This window comes from Cucurbita pepo, chromosome LG05, assembly GCF_002806865.2.
Source record: "Cucurbita pepo subsp. pepo cultivar mu-cu-16 chromosome LG05, ASM280686v2, whole genome shotgun sequence".
Taxonomy (NCBI): domain Eukaryota; kingdom Viridiplantae; phylum Streptophyta; class Magnoliopsida; order Cucurbitales; family Cucurbitaceae; genus Cucurbita; species Cucurbita pepo.
In genome coordinates this window covers 798,025-816,488 of record NC_036642.1, presented here as the reverse complement: position 1 = coordinate 816,488, position 18,464 = coordinate 798,025, and the positions used below count along the sequence as shown (strand labels likewise).

Here is an 18,464-nt window from a genome sequence, read left to right as displayed (position 1 = left end):
AATAAGCGATAAACTCTCATTCTTACTCTTTGAACATGAAAATATAAGACTGCCTGTCAAGACATCAAAATCAGAACAAAAAGTTGAAACATTATTAAAAATTAAACCAATAGATTCATTTTATTGTACTTTTGGACAAAAATACACAATGTTATTAGACAAAGGAATGTTCTATAGTCTGTGAATACGAGTTACATACTAGATTGGTTATCCGTGGAAACACTTGGGTTTCTGCCTCGCCTCTTCGAGCGACGGCGATGGCTACCCCCGAACTTCAGCCTTCCAGTGTCCTTGAAACGCCGCTGCTCGGAGGGGATAATGACACATTCTGGTGGCGGGATAGGATATCGAAGTATATCATAACAGTNCTTCAGCCTTCCAGTGTCCTTGAAACGCCGTTGCTCGGAGGGGATAATGACGCATTCTGGTGGCGGGATAGGATATCGAAGTATATCATAACAGTATGAATAGTACATGAAATGTTGGCGAAAGTTGCGCATTGCGGCACGGCGCTTGGGTGTCACAGTGACAAAGTCTTGAACGTTGAGGTGGGCGTTATGCTCAGTGCAGTCCGAAGCTTCTAGAACCTCCTGGATGGGATCAGAAGCACAACCATCCAAAACAAGGTCCTTGAATTCAGAAACAAAGGGTGCATATTTATAGTTGACTTTGTATTTGCCTCCTGAAGTTGCCCAATTGCTGGCGTCCCAAATTGTAGCGTACAAGGACATTGGCTTTGTAGGGTAATCTCCTCCCATTACTTCATTTCTCACCACTTCTCTAATGGGGACTTCGTCAATGTAAAATCTACAAAAAAAAAAAAAAAAAAAAAAAAAAAAAAAAAAAAAAAAAAAAAAAAAAAAAAAAAAAANAATGGATGCAAAATTAGTTCAGAATAAACCAAACCTACTATCATAGAAAGAAAGAATCATGCTTGAAGAGAGGGAAAGGGGGAGGAATGATAATTAGGGAGCAAAATGAAAGGAAAACTAAGAGTCAAATCAAAGTGGTGGACCCTAAACAGAAATGCTCATCCAAGTCTTTAGTTTAAAGCAAACCAGAGGCATCACATGGATATACCCGTTGTGATTTGTGAATGGGTAGTGTTTACTTTGCCATGTGAGACCCAATTTGTAGCTTTGTTCACAAGTTTTGTTTCGGCCTTTCACTAAAAAGAACGAAAAGTAGTTTTGGGAGTATGGAAAGCCTAACTCTGACTTTGTGCAATGCACTTCCCACTGTTTTCCTTTTCATTCTCTATCATATGCTTCAACAAACTGACCCAATTACTTAATTTGAAGTCTCTATTAATAAATTCACGATTCTAACAGGAATTTTCACTTCAATTATTCCTAAAATGATTCCTTGGCCCTATAATTTCCATAAAATAATAACAACAACAAAAGACACCAGCATAAGAATAAAAGTACACCATATTGAACTTCTATGATGATGGATTCTTTTTTAAAAGTAACTTAATTAAATAGTTTAGTCTAATAAACTACAAAATTCTTCAGAACCCTCTTTTGATAATCCGTTTAATTTTCAATGTGTTTGTATATTTTTTTATTTTATAATTTAGCTAAGATTTCATTTTAAATAAAGAAAAAAAATATATTGCGAATAAGGAGTCAACCACTATATGTTTTGAAAAAAAAAAAAAAAAAAACTTTCATTGTCTCTCTCACTCCCCATTCCTATAATCAATTCCTAAAATGAAAACTGAAATAATGAAATTTCTGGACACAACGATTCAGGAAAAACTGAAATGAAAATAAGTTGTACCTATCTCTCCATTAGTGACCGTTCAATCGTGGTGGAACCAAACCAACCATCCATCAAATTCCACACCCAATTGAACTTTTCCAATTTCCGTTTCGTTCCATTACCCTCGGCTTAGGCTCTCAATATCTACCCTTATTTTTAATTGATTGTAATTTTAAAATTCCTAATAAACAACTTTTAAAAATACAGAACGAAGTGTATTAGCTCACAATAAAGTTAAAAATGAAAACGAATTGGAAAGTTAATTTAAGTACTTACATGACATTGTGAGCGGTCCATAGAATGCCGTATTGGTGGAACTCCTTGGTCGGGTCGAACCATAGCCGATACCGCTCCTCACGACCCCGGTTCGTGCTTCCATTTCCGTATAGATTGGTCTGAAACCTCCACGGCTTTCCTTCAATGTTCCCTAAGAACTCAAAGTCCAACTCGTCGTGACTCTTCTCGAATACGTCACCGTTCGAGGTCTGTTATGGGCGAAAAATGCACGAAAATGAACCAAAATTCACGGCGATCATCACAAGCAATCATGGAGGAGGATGAAAGAAAAGTTCTCATTCACATTATAAGAAAAGTTCTCATTCATTTCCTCACAATAAATGAATACATTTTTCAGTTTCTCTGTTCGATTAAATAATTCAACGGTTACGACTTCTGTTTGACCGAAATTCCGGTAAAATTTTCTTTATTCAATATTCGCGGCTTTTAACTTCTCTCAGCAACCAAACAATTAAGGCATGATTAAACAAAACTTCATCCATCGCTACTTACGTAGAAGGCTACAACGATGCCAGCGGTGTAATCGGATGGCAATTTGATTCTCGCGCTGAAGAATCCATGTTTATACATCTTCGACGAAATGAATCCAGAGCCTGAAAAATCAATTAAAAAACCAGAGCAAAACACACACACACACACACACACACACACAAATCAAACCGCAGAAATTCGAACACGTACTCACTCATAAACAGAGATTTCAGAAAATTACCGGTGAAGCGATCGAGAAGAAGGCGAACGGATTTGCCGTCAGGAGATCGAACAAGGTTTCCGTCGCCAAACAGAGGCGAGTAGCCTTCGTTGAAACGGATGGTAGTGACGTTGAAAGAAGCGTTCGCAACAGAATTAAAGAAACCGAAGATTATCAACATCAACATCAGGAGATTCGAACCTCCATAGCTACGCAGCCAAACATCCATACTGTCTCTCTCTGTTTCTCTCTCTCTCTCTCTCTCTATATATATATATATATATATAAATATATATTTCGTCTGTGATTCTGTATACTTGTGTATATATATAAATATACAAGAAGAATCTTACTAAAATAAGAGGACGATGAAGATCAGAGAGGTCTGAGATTGAAAGCTTAATTATGTTTAGAAAGAAGAAGAAGAAGAAGAAGAAGAAGAAGAAGAAGAAGAAGGGTTGAAATTGGGTGAAGGAGTTTCTGATGTGTTTGTTTTGTTTTTAAAATACTACTTGACGAAATTGCCCTTCCACGTTCGCGATATTTCGGGAGAGCCATTATTTTCGTGAGATGGATTGCATGAGTCGCCTATTTTCCATATTCAAACAAATAAAATAATAAATAAATAAACAAATAAATAGATAATAAAAATAAAAATATTGGATTGGACTAAAATTATTTTTTTATTCATTCTTAAATTCATCGCACAATAAAATTTAAATTTTATTTCTATTTATTTTTTAAATTTTCAAAAAATGACATACTTATATTTAAATTTAAATTTTATTGATGATTAGTTTATAAAATTTAAAATTTATTTCTAAATAATTCACTGACATCATAAATGGTTAAATAATACATATATGAGTTAATTTTTTAACTTTTTTTATTTTTATTTTTATAATATAGTTAATTTCAAGTTTAACGCTCAGATTAAAACTTAAATTTAAACTTGAACCGTTTGTTTCAATATTTAAAAGGCCAAATAAAATCTTTTAAATATCAAAATAATAGTTTTAAAAACTTACATTAAGATTAAATCTTCACGTTATATTTTAAATAATTAATAGATATTTGTTTGTTTATTATTGATTATTACTTTATATATTAATAGTCATCCATGCAAAATAAAGTTATTAATGTTAAAGTCAAAAAAAAGAGGATTTTGACAACGAAAAATATCTCTATAATTATATATATACAATCCCACTTTGGTAATATTATGTGTTTTTTTATTATTATTATTCTCAAATATCCCACCTTAATTAATGAAAATAATAATGATTATTCTCGAAATCAAAAATTAAAATTAATTGAACTTTAATATTGACAGGCTTTATGGAAAATTTTAGGAAAATAAAATAAGTGATTTTTCAGAAGAAGAAAGGGAAGAAATTATATTTTTGGATGAGCTGGTGACCTTAATTTTCTTTATTTTTTTTTTTAATTCAAAAAACGGAAAATGACAATAATATTTTTTAAAAAAATGGTAATAAATCTTTCTTGTTGAAATGCATGGTTAATGGAGATGGACAGGTGTTTCCATTTAATTAATAATATTTTGACTAAAAATTATGATATAAAAATAAAATGGAAATAATTTATTTATATTTTCTTACTGTTGAAGCAATAAAATGAAAAGGAGATGAGTTTGTTTATGACAGCACTGTGATTACCTACCAAACATAGGTTAGGCGCTGGACTTCATTATTATTTTTGGTTATTCCGTAGGTCATATCTGAGGAGTGGATGGTAAATTTCTCAAGGCAATAGGGGTATTATTGTCCCCGTGAAAAAGTTGAGCATGGGAATTTTGTAATTAAGCCATGAAAACAAGGGTATTATGGTAAAATTGTAACCTTTGATTTCTAACCGTCTGGATACGGCGGAGACGGTTGAACGTTTCAGTGGAGAAACCGTGTCAGAGACTAACGGCGTTTCTATTGGTTTCATGATGTCCTCATCCAGCTCGTTTAGGTTCCTTAATCTTTGTTGTATAATGTCGGAAATACCCCTCCCCCCTTTTTTCACACAAGGTGAATTTTGCCGTTAAATTTAAGTGAAATTATAAGTTTAATTTTTTCGCATCTTTTTTTTTTTGTCAAATAATTAAAATATTAGAAATTAAAATCTAAAAAAATCTGTACTAAAAATGGAATTGAATGAATTTCTAAGCCTATGTTATCAAATTTCCAAAACTTCCATATTATTTATTAATCCAGATTTTAAAATACTTGAAAAAGACGTATAATAAATTCTTATATCATCGTATTTATTTTAATTTTTTTCCAACATCATCATCATATATATAATTTATATTTTTTTCATTTTTATGTTTAATTTGAATAGTGATTGATAAAATTTTATTTAAAATACAAATTTAAAATACATGAGCGTAGTATGGAATGAGAATGCATATCCTGTTGTCGAAAAATATGTCTGAACTAATTGAGATTGACGTAAAAGAACCACTCTAAATGTTCTATACAATTTTACATTTTTGTGAAACAAAAATGCATAACATGTGAACTAACCAGCTAAACTTTTTCTCAAACATTCAACCTTCAACTCCATGAACAATTGGTGGCTCACAAGGGGGAAAATCCTGTGAAAATCAATACACTTTACAAATAGCTACCATATAAAATAATCATAAGGACGCAAGAGTTCTGAAGTAGCCATCTCAGATTTGACATGGGGAGAGAAAAGAATCATCATTCAAGTTCCTAGTTTGATTTACGCAAGTGTTGGCCTTTGTCCAAGTCATAGGTACACTATACATCTTTGACAAAAACATAGCTAAAGCCCCTTTCTTCGCTCGCCATCACTGAATAAACCCGTTGCGGTAGTTACACGAGCATATGCTTCCAGCAACCTATCTTTCAGCTTTTGACAAATTGGTATTTTGATTCGACATAGCTCTCTGCATCCCAGAGGAATGATCCGAACGCAACTGCCTCAAGTACTAACATTGTCAGCCCGGAGAAAGTAACAGTGATCACTTCGTCGTTGAGTGTGTCAATCGAACCATCATCAGCTATCCGAATGTCTGGCTTTCCGAACAATGCCTGAGTCTGCTTTTCAATCAAAGATATAGCTTCTTTGGATCTCAATGTTGCATATTTTTGAAGTGTTTCAGAATCCAAATACATCACATAGGATCTCAATCTATTCGATTTGCCACCATCTGTATCCATAAATCCTACACTGTCACCGACTCCCTCATCATCAGGTGGAATCATGATCAAGGAATCGGGATCCCAGAGTTGATTTCCTGGTAATGACTTATCAAAGTCTCTGGTAAATGCTTCAGGCAGAGTTTTCATGGTCCTTTCAAGTTGGAAACGTTCATCAACTCTTTTAAGAAAGTATCCATACATTATAGAAGCTGCATATAGCTTGCCTAGTTTTATTTTGCTCATTTCAACAATGGAAGTAAGGGGGCCGTCAAATCGTTCTCCAAGTACAAGGGACAAGTGACTTTGTATCATTTCAAATGCTTCAGGAGAGTGAACAGATTCCAGTTTTTGCTCTTGGTTTGGCCAAAAATCAACCCTGCCAGTAGGGTCTGAGGTTTCAGTTATCTTGGGGATCATCGAAATGTCGTTCTCAACAAACTTTCCAACAATCAAGCAGTACAATATCTCTTCCAATGTCTTTCGCCTTTCTTTCTCTCTCACTTCAGCTATCCTCCTAAGATTCATTGATTCAACTACATTAGTGACATCTCACGTAAAGCCAATAATAGCAATCAAGTGATTAATTGATAATTTGGTCGATGTACAAAACTTATTCCCATCTGTTGTGGACTAAGAAGCAAGGATAAGGATATGAGATATAAAAGACGAAAACAATACAACATGAACAAGGAGATAGTCATTTTTTAAACATCTACGACATGTACATGGCAACGACACATTAATTAAAATATACATTTTAAGAAATATATATAATTTTTATACCAGAATATTTCACTCTCAAAGTTTATTATTTTGTCCTATATTATTATGTTCTATTTAGTATACTTAACAAATGCTAAACCTATGTTGACTTTGTCCAACTAGCCTCTAACACACATCTATTGTGGTAATCAGTGTCGAAATATGCCCAACAAGGGTCAGCATGTCCAACTGTTGGACACAAACAAACCAGCTAAACTATGGTATTTGAGCTTCTTAGATGGTGGATGTGGAACCGTTAAGCACGGAGATAGCTATAACAGCCACACTAAATTGCTGTTTCTTTTAAATCTAAGGGAGAGAAAATTGGCCAACAAACAATTTCAAACATGAATATTCCAGCTTAATCCATAATCTTTCAAACAGCATATACTTACTTAACACTATCTTTACTTAAGAACCTATAAACGTGATTTGTTGCTGAGAGAAAAGAAAGAGAAACACGCACTTACTTGTAGAGAGGATCTTGAGATGACGAAGAAGCCTCTTCTGTCTGCAAATCTCTCTCAGTTTGAAGGTTATCAAGTTGCTGATCAACAGTTGCAGGAAGTAAATGAGGATGGGATTGCAAAATCTGGGCCAATAACTGACCGACTGGGGATTCAAATTGAACAGGTGCAACTGGAAATACATTTTGAGAATCACCTGAAGCTCTAATACTTAAGCCCCTTGATCGAAATTTATCCAAACTAGATCCAGATTTTGGCATGTAAAATGATGAACACCCCTGCTAAACAAGAGAAAGAAGGTCAAAAAAAATTTACATAAACAAAATGACAAGCTTGTCACTGCGCATCTGTGGCCAAACCATAAATAGATGGAAGTGAACAGTAATGCATATGAACATATGACGTCCTCCATACCATGCCAATGTATCAAAGCACAATTGTGATAATACTTTCCAACTTTGATTTGAGATTCTCTTCAAAACTTTCTCAATCCAATGCATTCGCAAAACTAATAAAGCCTCCCTTTCTTGATTCCCCAATACAATATCTTTGTACTTTACTTAAATTAATCACCAAAAATGAGGATCCATGTAAGCCAATTTGATAGCCATTCAGTATACATCAGATTCTTAACAAAAAAAAAACACTCCATAAAGTTATTATTTGTTAATTCCTCTTCAAGACACCGTCATCAATCTCGATTCTGAGTAATCCTACATCTTCACTAGGTCAATCCATAAGCTAACAAATCAAACATACAACACGGAGTATATATAATTCGAATTGTTGAAAAATAATGCAAGAAGAGAAAATAAACACAAGCGTGGTGGAATCGAAGCAAGGCTTCATAACCTTTCCCATGGAAGCTTTCAATTTGACTAGATTAAGTGAAATTACAGAAAAGAAAAGAGGAAACAGAAAACTCACTCTAAAGAATCCAGCGGAAATGGAATTCTTCGAATCGATAGAGGCATGACAGTGTCTCAGCTCGGACGACCTGATACCTCCAGCCGAGGGAAACACGACGGAAACGTCGCCGATTACACCCGAAATCTGCATTTTGTGCAACGTGAAGAAGTTGCTTAACAAATGAAGACCGATGATACCCTCGCGAGGGATAGACGCAGGATTACGTTTTTCACTAAGATTTTTCCCCCCACTCGGAATAATAAATAAATAAAACAAAATAAAATAAACTACAAATGTCAAATTTTAAAAATATCAAATAATATTTTAATAAATTAAATTTTAAAAACATATTTTTTTGAAACATACAAGGAACACAAAAAAAAAAAAAAAAAAAAAAAAAAAAAAAAAAAAAAAAAAAAAAAAAAAAAAAANAACTTGTAGTTTCAGAAATTTATTAAAAGAATAAAAATTTAAAATTTAAATAAAATGCAAAATTAAAAGCTTAAAAAAGTGCAAGTAGAAGCACTTATTTGCAGGTGTAAATCTTTTTATTTCAAATTATCTTCAAAGATTTAAAATATTTTACAATAAAATTATTAATTATCTGTAATAGATTTACAAAGTTCATTTCCACATTTTTTTTTTCTTAATAATTTATATATGGGTTATATTTTAATTTGAATTACTAAGTTCTAAACCTAAGTTCTAAACCTATTTAGTAGTAATTATATTATGAATCTATTTAATAAAATTAAATAAAATTTGACTAATTCAAACTCCTATCAACTTTCAAAATGTTCCCTAGTCTAATCAGAGTTCGGATCACACTATTTTAATTTCAAATTTATTACTATTTATTTAAACTTAAACGTAAGTGAATTATTAGACCTTATTTGATCATGACGATCGCGATTATTAAATGTTACTAACACCGAACGGTATTAGACTAGTTTGTTGAAATTCATAATTTCCTATCAAATGCTCATTTGTTTTGTTGAATTCAATATCCCACTGAGAATCAAGGCAGAGACCCCAGAAGTTGGAAATAGAACATCTTTTTCTACTTGAAAATGAAATGCATGTTCAGAGCACTGTTGGTTGCTGTTCTTGCAAAAGAACTGTAGAATCTTGGTGATGGAAATGCTGAATACAATTATGAATATGCTGCAACTCAAATCAATGTTCGAAAGCATATCGAAATGCCACGATTTCGACCTCAACTAGCACGAAAACATAATTTACAAGAAAAAAAATCAACTGACATGTTGCATAACACTCATCAAATATGGGGTACAAGGATACTACATGGGGCTTCAAGGTTAAAGACGAAGCCTCTGTAAGAATGAAACGACGATCGACAGTGCCTAGACGACGCAGGTCAGTTCTTATGAAATGTAAACGACAAGCTATGCAAGGTCAGGTTATGTGCCTGGAGCTGAATTAAGTAACTACGGTAGATTCTAATTACCCGTTGGTGAACTCGGTCCGGGATGTACGCTGAGGTTCTTTATTAACATTTTGGCCATCTTTGGTGGCTCTTGGATCTTCTTTTCCATCACTTTCTCCAAGCCTCCTCTGTAGAAAATAAAATTTCACATAAATTATGAGTACAAGGTAAAATAATCTTCATTTCCATTACTTTTCACTGATTCCATTTCCTATCTGAGTCTATGAAAAGGCACTTCTATTCTGCCTTGAAAATCAAACATGGCTTCATATTTGGAGATTCAATCTTCAAGCTTGATTATCAAAACTATGGGGTCTTAAGGAAAGACGGAAGTGAAATAGCAAGGTCGATTTCAACGATGTCGTTCTTATTATACACGTACCCCACTCTTTTCTTTGCTTCATTGAGATAAATGGTAAAAATGTCTAGATTTCAAGTTATTGGGATCACCTTGAGAGAAGCATTCTCTGAAAGAAGTTGCTCGTACTCACTCCTAATCCTATCCACTTCGGACCTAAGACTCGCATTTTCCTCATTCAAAGCTTCGGCACGATGAGAAAGCTCGTCACATTCAGCCTAAGTGAAAATAATAATAATAAATATATCAAGCAGGAAAATCCAATTAATTAAAATATGGCAGCATGAGTCGAGATCGTCCACTTTGATTATAAATTTACAAAATGCCTAATTACCTGTTTACGCAACCGAGACCTACGAGCAGATTCTCTGTTTGACTGCTTCCTTTTTTGCCTTTTTAGCTCTCTTTCATCCTAGATCCACAAAAAAAAACATGTAAAAACTCATTCTCTTTATCTGAAAACACTGAAAACTGGGAAGGAAGATATTTTTTTCTTCAAATTGATATTTGGTCAAGCTGGTTCAAGCAAGCCATACGGGTTGATAGTACTTACCAATACTAAAGAATTATTTTGCATTAACACTGTAAAATCATGCATTACAATTACTCATTAGTTGAAATAGTACACCTGGGCCAGAGTATGAGAAGAAGAGGTTGAACTTATTCCCATTCATATTGTGGCCTAACACCAAATTCAAGTGTGTCCTTATCCTTTTTTTTCTTCCCTCCCCAATTCAAATTGTATTCAAGTTTCCATGTCCACAATGTAATTTTATCATTTTACATAATTAGTGAATTGATGTATGTGCATGTCTATATGATAACTTTGGATATCCGAGCCCACTCAAGCGCAATATTCGACAAAGTTGGACCAAACCTGTAACCAAATCTGTGACTGAATGCTGTCCCGTGACCCAGCAGCAGCAGCTCCCACAACCGGAGCGGAAGGGACCTTCCCACCCAATGAAGGGATGGCAGAAGTTGTAGGAGTACCCCAATAATCCATTCCTATATTCAAATTTGTAGCAGGACCTGAAACAGCTCCAGAAGCTTGAATTGGTATTATGGACATTGTTTGGTTCACCAATGGATGAGCGAGACTATGTCCTTCATTCTGAGAACCATGCATTAAACCATTAGGAGTCCCTCCACCTGTACCAGAGAAAAAAAAAAACTTCCTCATCAATATAAAAAACTGAATACATGGACTGCATAATAGAAAAAAGTCCCAAACCTTCTAAAGAATCTTTCCCAGATCCAGATTTTAGTTGTGAATCCTACAAACATCAGTGAAGCTACGATAGATCAAATTACATGTGTCGGGACAGAACCCAAGTGGTACGAGGGGCCCCTCAAACAACAATAGGTTGATATATAACATCTACTGCAATCGTAAATGTAAAACAATAAAACCAAATAGATACAGGCGCATGTTTACCCATCCTTCTCAAGATATGGATATTGATTTTAACATTTCAGTAATATAACAGATAACTCAATATGTGATTTTCCTCCACAAATAAACTTTTAAACTCCAATTGTACATAACAATAAACACAATAAAACAGGAAACGGAATGGGCAAACTTGGGCTTGGACCTACCCCACGCCCTGCCCTCAAGAAATATGGAGGAATCGATAGAATAAACATTCACATGGTTATTGTAGCCGCAGAACGCTTACATTTTGAGAGTCAGCATCACTTCTTTCGCTTGAACCTTCACTTTCACTTTCAGCGCTGCACAGTGAGGTTCATTATCACATAAGCTAAATGTAAATGTGAAAGATGAGATGTAAAATTAAGGACAGGACAAAATATTCTTTAAACTCAATGCAAACTAATGTTGTCAAACCTCAATACGACAGAATACTAGACTGGAGTTCAAGTGTGCAGTAAGCGAAACAAGTTTACAGTTTCGTATTATTAATGAGAACTGAGAGAAAAAATCAAAGCAGAAAACAAGGTCGGCCAGTTGAACCTTTTGGAGGATTTAGAATGTATTATATTCTTGATACCTGCCCTATACGTTGCACTTGTGTCCACATAAGACCCCAATCACAAAAGTTAAAAGCAAGTAAATATGGAAGTCTGACCATCATGAATTGAAAGCACAACCGATCACAAATATATCTACATGACATGTCATACCTTTTAGAATAAACTCCATTAGCAGATGCTCCTGATGGTTTACCAAGCTCGTTGTTCTTCCCAGTGATCATGTTTAAACTTCCCAGACTTCCTTTCGATCTTTTAATTGGCAACTTTTCTTTCAGCTCAGAGGGCTTACCATCCCCTTCCATGTTGCCTGGTGTATTCCCCTATGTAAATTTTTTCCAGTCATTCACCCACAGTCCTCAAATTGAGAAAAGATGTTTTTAAAGACAAGCCAGTGGAACAGAAAACTTACAGAAGCCTCAGCAATCCCATTTGGAGAAGCTATAGCAAAAGGACTGTAAGGATATGATCCCTGTGACAAGCATGGGATGCTCAGGGTTAACATAATCCAAGATATAAGCAAATATAAACTGCGAACTGCAGGAAAAATAAATCTACAAAAAGTACCGGAGGAATAGGTGGATGAGCATAGATGCCACCATGGGGATACATTGCAACATAGGGATGTGGAGGGGTACCATAAGGGGGCATAATGGGCTGCATCAAACATTTAGAATATTATCTGGTAAAGAATGAAAAAATGTTTAGATGTTTCAGCTAATCAATAATTAAAAAAGTGAAGCTCAAAAAGGGGATAATTCCTTATTTTATGGATAATTTCTTCTCCATAAAATCTCTGACGCTCATGCCTATTTGAAATATCAACGATAATTTTGACAGGCTAGGCTGATTATAAAAAGATATAAGAACATATGTAAGCATAACAACCAGGAATTCTTATACCAGCATAGAGGAACTCATAACTACAATATTTACAAGTTGTAAGAAAATATTGTAAAAAACAAGAGGACAACCTGTCAATAAAATATTTATAAGATGCTGGCATCTTTGGTTTTAAGCAAATAACCACATCACTCATGAACTTAATGTTGCATTTTAACATGATTCCACCAACGGTTCTCAAGTTCCAAGGGTGCGACCCCCATATGCAATCACTATCTCAAGAAGAATAAGAAAGTAATAAAAAGTGCACGTAACTTTCCTTGAGGTCCAAAAGTTGTAAAAATGAGACGACCACACTTTAGACACAATAAAGACGTCAAGAAGTGTATGAATCTAGCGCTATGTGAAATTAGATGAAGAATACCATCCATTCAATAAAAGAATATGCATGTGGTAATCACTACATCTACTAAATCTCTCCATACTTTTGGTCATTGATCCACTTTTCAGAGACCATCATCAAACATTAAAGTCTCCCCCGTACACCAGGAGCAGGAGTATAAACCAGCTAGATTATCAATCTTGATAAAATTCCTTCTTGTAAGCCCAGACACTTTAAAGCGTCAATCTGTGAAAATATTTTAAGAGATAGAAAGTACCCCTTTTATAATTACTCTATTAGTATTATTTGTGCCAAATGGAGTGTTTTTGTGTGAGCTCTCCTGGGTTTCTTTTGAGGAAATCTTGTCCTCTCTTTTGTCTTGCTTCTTTCTGCCCCCCTCCTCCAACACCCTCCCCTAAAAAAAAAAAAAGGAAAAAGATGGGTGCCCACTGGCTGTCCCCAGCAGAATCACAAGCTTCAATGAAAGCTCAGCTCTATAGCTCCACGCAATTTAATGACCCATCCATCCACCATTTCAAGAGGAGAAGTGAGAACCATGTCAAACTTCGGCAAACGTTCAGCCAACAAATACTTTTTTATAATTAATTATTTTCGGGAACAGCCAATCTCTCATACTAATTAACTTATCTGGCAGGAACAAGTCCAATTAACTTGTTAATACCAGCAACAAATTATTTTAACAACAAAATATTATGAAATAACAACAAAAATAGAAAAGGAAAGAGCAAGAACAGTCACGAGAAACTATATTGAGAACTTTAGAAAAAATGATGACCGAAAAACACCTTTGGCCTGAGTAAGAAACTTTTAAAATATGCTAAAGAGATTGCCCATCCAATGGAATACCTCAAACACCAGGAAAACAAGATACCAGCTAATTGAAAATTATGAAACTTGGAGCAAAGGTCAATGTTATATAAAGCAGCAGTCTAGCTACGGTACATACCTGTACCCCCCACATATATGGGTGTGCCTGGGGGCTTGTTGGCAAATATCCAGGTGGAGGTATTGGAGAATATGCCTAAAGGAAAAGAAGGGGAAAAAAAACATGAGAAAGGATAAGAAGTAAACCGCAATGCATATCCAATAGTGAACCATGTAAACTTGAGGCTTTAACAAAAAGAACCTGAAATCCTGACCATTCAGGATTAACAATGCCAGTGCTTGTGTTTGGAGACTCTTCCTGAAAGAACACAAAACTATACAAAATTTAAGAAGCAGCCCTGTAAGACAATTAAATTTGAAGGCTAAATCTCTCAAGATATTGGAAACTTTAGAAAATCATGTCACTAGCCTCCATAAGATAGAAGTTTTGAGTGATAGACTCAAACTTCATTTTGATCAATGAAGGAATAGAATGTTAGTGAATCAAAGATGTCTAAAATTCTAAATGTCTGGGTATTTGAATCCTAGTAACTGTGAATCAAGGTTAATTGTGTCTGTTTTGAAGAATTTATCCGCAGAAATTTTTAATGTTGGATAATTGTATATGATTTGCAGGTTTGTCTTTACAAATATAATGAAATTGCCAATTGTTCCCTTGGTGCTCCTATGTTTAAAAATTTTCATAAATAAAATTATGGTTTAATTACAAGTTAAGTCCATAAACTTTAAAGTTTGTGTCTATTTGGTACTTGAACTTTAAAAAGTGCCTAATAGGTTTTTGAACTTTCAATTTTATGTCTAATAGGTCCCTTAACATAAAAAATGTCAACAAGTCCTTGAATTTTCAATTTTGTGTTTAATAAGTCACTAACATATTAAAAAAATTTAAAAAGTAAATAACCCAATAGATAAAAAATTAAATTTTATGCCTAATTGAACTTTAAACTTTCAATTTTGTGTCTGGTACATCCATAAATTTTTAAAAATGTCGAAGAGGAGAAGGACTTATCAAAGTTGAGAGTGTAAGAACTTATTACACTTTCTAAAGTTCAGAAACCAAACCGAAGCAAACTTGAAAGTTTGGAGACTAAACTTGTAATTTTACCTAAAATTAATTAATAAAACATTAATAAAACATACAAGCAGACCTGTACAGTGGCAGGCGCAGACTTGGATTCCTCCTTCGCTGATTTATTTATCTCACTGCCACCCATAATTCTCTATCAAATAGACGCCTCCTTCCAACAAAAAATTGAAATGTCCTACATTATAAAGAACGTAAATAATATCAGTTGTTTTTGTCCCTCATTTTCACAATAGCAAAGCTATATAGTAGTCCTAGTCTTACTTTCCTTGATAACATAAAAGATCGACAACAAAAAAAACTCCTCTTTCTTTCTTCTTTTTTTTTTTTCTTTTTTACGAATACTATACTCAACCCAACAAATAGAGGGAAGGAGAAGCATCAACCTTACAGCCAAAAGAGCTTTAAAAAAGCTCCTCAAGTTGGCTTGAATTGAACCTACCTTGTCTAAGCCATCTGGAAGCAAAAATTCTCCCTCTTGGTTTACATTTTATGAAAATATAGATTTGGTCTCCATGTTATAGATGTAAGTACAAGAGATTCAATACTGTCCTTAAGCCTTAGTTATCTATTAATATGGAGGCAAAACATATATATATGCATACATGTGTACATGTATAGTGTGCGTGCATTGTTAGCTTTTTCCAAGCTATCTTCTTCTTTTGCCTTTACTCCATCACTTCATTTACACTCGAGACTAAACTGACAATCTGCCTATTGGAGATAAATGATGACCAACTTGAAGTGACAAAGTTCATTTAGACCTTTTTTCACCGTATTGAATCAACGGCTAAACATACGCACGAGCTTATCCAATGAAACTGAACAAATTTTACTCTTTGAAGGAAAGTAGTGGCTTCCACATGCTAAGGACAAAAGAGAGGGCCACACATAAAAAAAGCACCCCCCTCCACACACACACACACACACACAAGACAAGAGGGTAGGTGATGAATTGTTGATATAATTAAATTTACCATATCCCATCAGCTTGGTGATTTAACATGGTATTAGAGTAGGAGGTCCGATGTTCGAACCCTTGTAAAGTTGTTTTGGGGTGATATAATTAAATTTACTATAACCTATCAGCTTAAAACTTTTGGGTTGATTGGTGATATAAAAGGGAAAGTGAGATGAAGGAACTCAAGTTGTTTAGAATAAAAAACAATAGAAATCACGGAAAAATTGTAGATAACACCCAAAGGGAGATATTGGAGTGAGCTTCCCTCTAAGTCTCTTCCCAAGATTTCTCATGCCCTTGAAATTCCCATATTATTTTCTAACCGAAATTCCAATTAATGCAAGTAGTAAACGCACTTGCCAGAGAAACTGCCCTCTATTACAAAGGGGGATAGACAATCAGCTTGTCCATCATGTCATCGTTACTCCAGCTCAATATCGAACTAACATCAAAAAGCTCCAGAAACTTCCCACAAAACTTCAGAGCAAAAGGGTAAATCCATAAATCAGGTCTTCCAAAGCCCATTTTGCATACAGGACAACTTCCATTAATATAATTAAAAATTAAATCTGTCAAAAGTGAAGGTGGAACATCTGGAAAACCTGACTAAAGAAAGATAAAGATGGAGACGAATAGCAAGAATATAATGGATAAATGAAGGAGAGAAAAGTACTTTTTTCCATAGTGTAGTTTCAACCGTAAGGAACTAAGCATCGTCATGAGATTCAATAGTAAATTTATTGATAAATGATTGAACCCACCCAGATTTTTTCAGAACCTCTATTCCAAAGGGGAAAAGATTAGTTGCATTTCGAGTGATATAATTGGGTTCCCTTTTACTATTCAACAACTTCAATATTTCCTGTCTGATTGCACATAAATATGCTAATTTCCAGTTACCATCAAATTTTATGATCAAATTAATGAAAAGGGTGGATGATTACCTTCAGTGATTCCGATAAATCCAAACAAATAATAACAACCATAAAGCCAGATTTTCAATTCTTTCCGGATTTTGGGCATACTAGGAAAAAAAATAAAGAAACTAAGAGACCGAGGCACGTGATTGCAAGCAAAGACAAAGTTAGACTTCAAGAAATCGTTGCAAGTATGCACGAAAGTTCAGCTATCACTTAACATTTTGTTCCGACTACTGCCAGTTTAACACGAAATATAGCGAAATTAATAGAGAAATTCAGATAAAGTTCAACGCAACAAGCGACGGATTTCTAAGCTGCTAAATTGCGAGAATAGCATCTCGTGACCAGCAAGAGTGATGCAAAGAAAAATCAGAATATACATAATGGCGTAATTGGGAGTAGAACTTACGAAAGTAGGAGAAATTTGAAACAAAAATTTCTCAAGCTTGAAGATTGAAGACCTTGAGGGCTACCAGATACAGGATTCCCGATAATCCACGGAGCAGAGTCCGGGATTCGAACCTCGACGGACGTCGTCGCTGACGTTTTCCACTGTTTTCTGGAGAACGTGTGGAAAGATTCGAAACCCCTTTTTTATTTTCTTTTTTCTTTTTCGAAACCCTTAATTAACCCCAATGTATTAAATTTTCTCACGTGACAACCTTTGTTTACCCCGCGAATCTGATGGTCCGAATTTGAACCTGTGAGCTGGGCAGTGAAATCTTTTTTCTTTAATTTAATAATTAATAATTAATAATTAATAGATGAAATTAAAGTATTTCTTTAAAATTTAAATTTTAAGAGCTAATCCAAAATTACGATGGATAGGTATAGTTTTTATAGTTGCACTATTATCTTCAATATCGTCACTAATATCGTTACTGTCATTAATAATCAAACCCTTAAGCTTGTTCTCCATAAACTTGTTGGAAGCCGAGTCAATTTCTCGTACCTGATAGCTATTGGACTATCAAGCACTTGTCCACTGCTCTTATCGTCCTCTTAATTGGTTCCACGCTCGTTATTCTTATTGTTCTCTCTATTGGAGTTCCATGACTATAGTCATACGTTGCGGCAGCTCCAGCTCGCAACCACTTGGCTGAAGTAGTTCAACAAATGAGAGGGGCAAAATAGTCATTGACACATTTTATTTTTTTTTTTATTTTTTTATTGTTCCTTATCTAGTTGAATTTTAATATTGATTAAATGTCTACTTAACTCAAGCAGTAATATGCTTATCCATATAGGTATTGTTAGTTCAAGTATTAACATCTTCACGTAATATCGATATATCGTGTATTCTCTAATAACCACTAGATATAAGTTCAAACCAGTTTATACGATCCTAATAGCCCATTTATATGAATTACAATTAAATTTGGAATTTCTCTACGTTGTATAAAATAGTATTAATCTAACAACTACATTGTGACAGTCTTTCCCAACAATTTATTGTGGAGGCAATGTTTCGAACATCTCGTGTTTAGCAATCATAC

The 18,464-nt window shown here is 34.3% G+C and overlaps 3 protein-coding genes across 7 annotated transcripts; all 3 read right to left on the bottom strand.

Annotated features, from left to right (window-relative positions):
- Positions 1–94: 94 nt before the first annotated feature.
- On the bottom strand, positions 95–3,207 carry LOC111795315 (probable xyloglucan endotransglucosylase/hydrolase protein 30). Of its 2 annotated transcripts, none has more exons than XM_023677653.1 (5): positions 2,777–3,207; positions 2,557–2,657; positions 2,044–2,252; positions 376–807; positions 95–279 (listed from the first exon to the last, which is right to left on the bottom strand). In XM_023677653.1, the coding sequence occupies exons 1-5, from the start codon at positions 2,982–2,984 to the stop codon at positions 192–194; spliced, it is 1,038 nt and encodes a 345-aa protein (XP_023533421.1). In that variant the 5' UTR covers positions 2,985–3,207; the 3' UTR covers positions 95–191. The 2 variants fall into 2 exon arrangements, with proteins under 2 accessions (XP_023533421.1, XP_023533422.1); XM_023677654.1 differs by having other exon boundaries at positions 95–356; positions 453–807.
- A 2,078-nt stretch (positions 3,208–5,285) lies between these two features.
- Positions 5,286–8,310, bottom strand: LOC111796186 (UV-B-induced protein At3g17800, chloroplastic). The gene is made up of 3 exons (XM_023678930.1): positions 8,091–8,310; positions 7,167–7,441; positions 5,286–6,448 (listed from the first exon to the last, which is right to left on the bottom strand). Exons 1-3 carry the CDS (start codon positions 8,220–8,222, stop codon positions 5,638–5,640), a joined length of 1,218 nt encoding a protein of 405 aa, XP_023534698.1. The 5' UTR covers positions 8,223–8,310; the 3' UTR covers positions 5,286–5,637.
- An 894-nt stretch (positions 8,311–9,204) lies between these two features.
- On the bottom strand, positions 9,205–17,578 carry LOC111795649 (bZIP transcription factor 16-like). 4 transcript variants are annotated; one of them, XM_023678190.1, is made up of 13 exons: positions 17,378–17,578; positions 15,152–15,265; positions 14,245–14,301; positions 14,065–14,139; positions 12,440–12,529; positions 12,285–12,344; positions 12,026–12,195; positions 11,560–11,614; positions 11,112–11,154; positions 10,755–11,029; positions 10,212–10,289; positions 9,970–10,095; positions 9,205–9,647 (listed from the first exon to the last, which is right to left on the bottom strand). In XM_023678190.1, the coding sequence occupies exons 2-13, from the start codon at positions 15,215–15,217 to the stop codon at positions 9,537–9,539; spliced, it is 1,206 nt and encodes a 401-aa protein (XP_023533958.1). In that variant the 5' UTR covers positions 15,218–15,265; positions 17,378–17,578; the 3' UTR covers positions 9,205–9,536. The 4 variants fall into 4 exon arrangements, with proteins under 4 accessions (XP_023533958.1, XP_023533961.1, XP_023533959.1 ...); XM_023678193.1 differs by lacking the exon at positions 17,378–17,578 and having other exon boundaries at positions 12,440–12,554; positions 14,245–14,317; positions 15,152–15,237; XM_023678191.1 differs by lacking the exon at positions 17,378–17,578 and having other exon boundaries at positions 14,258–14,317; positions 15,152–15,237.
- Positions 17,579–18,464: the final 886 nt, after the last annotated feature.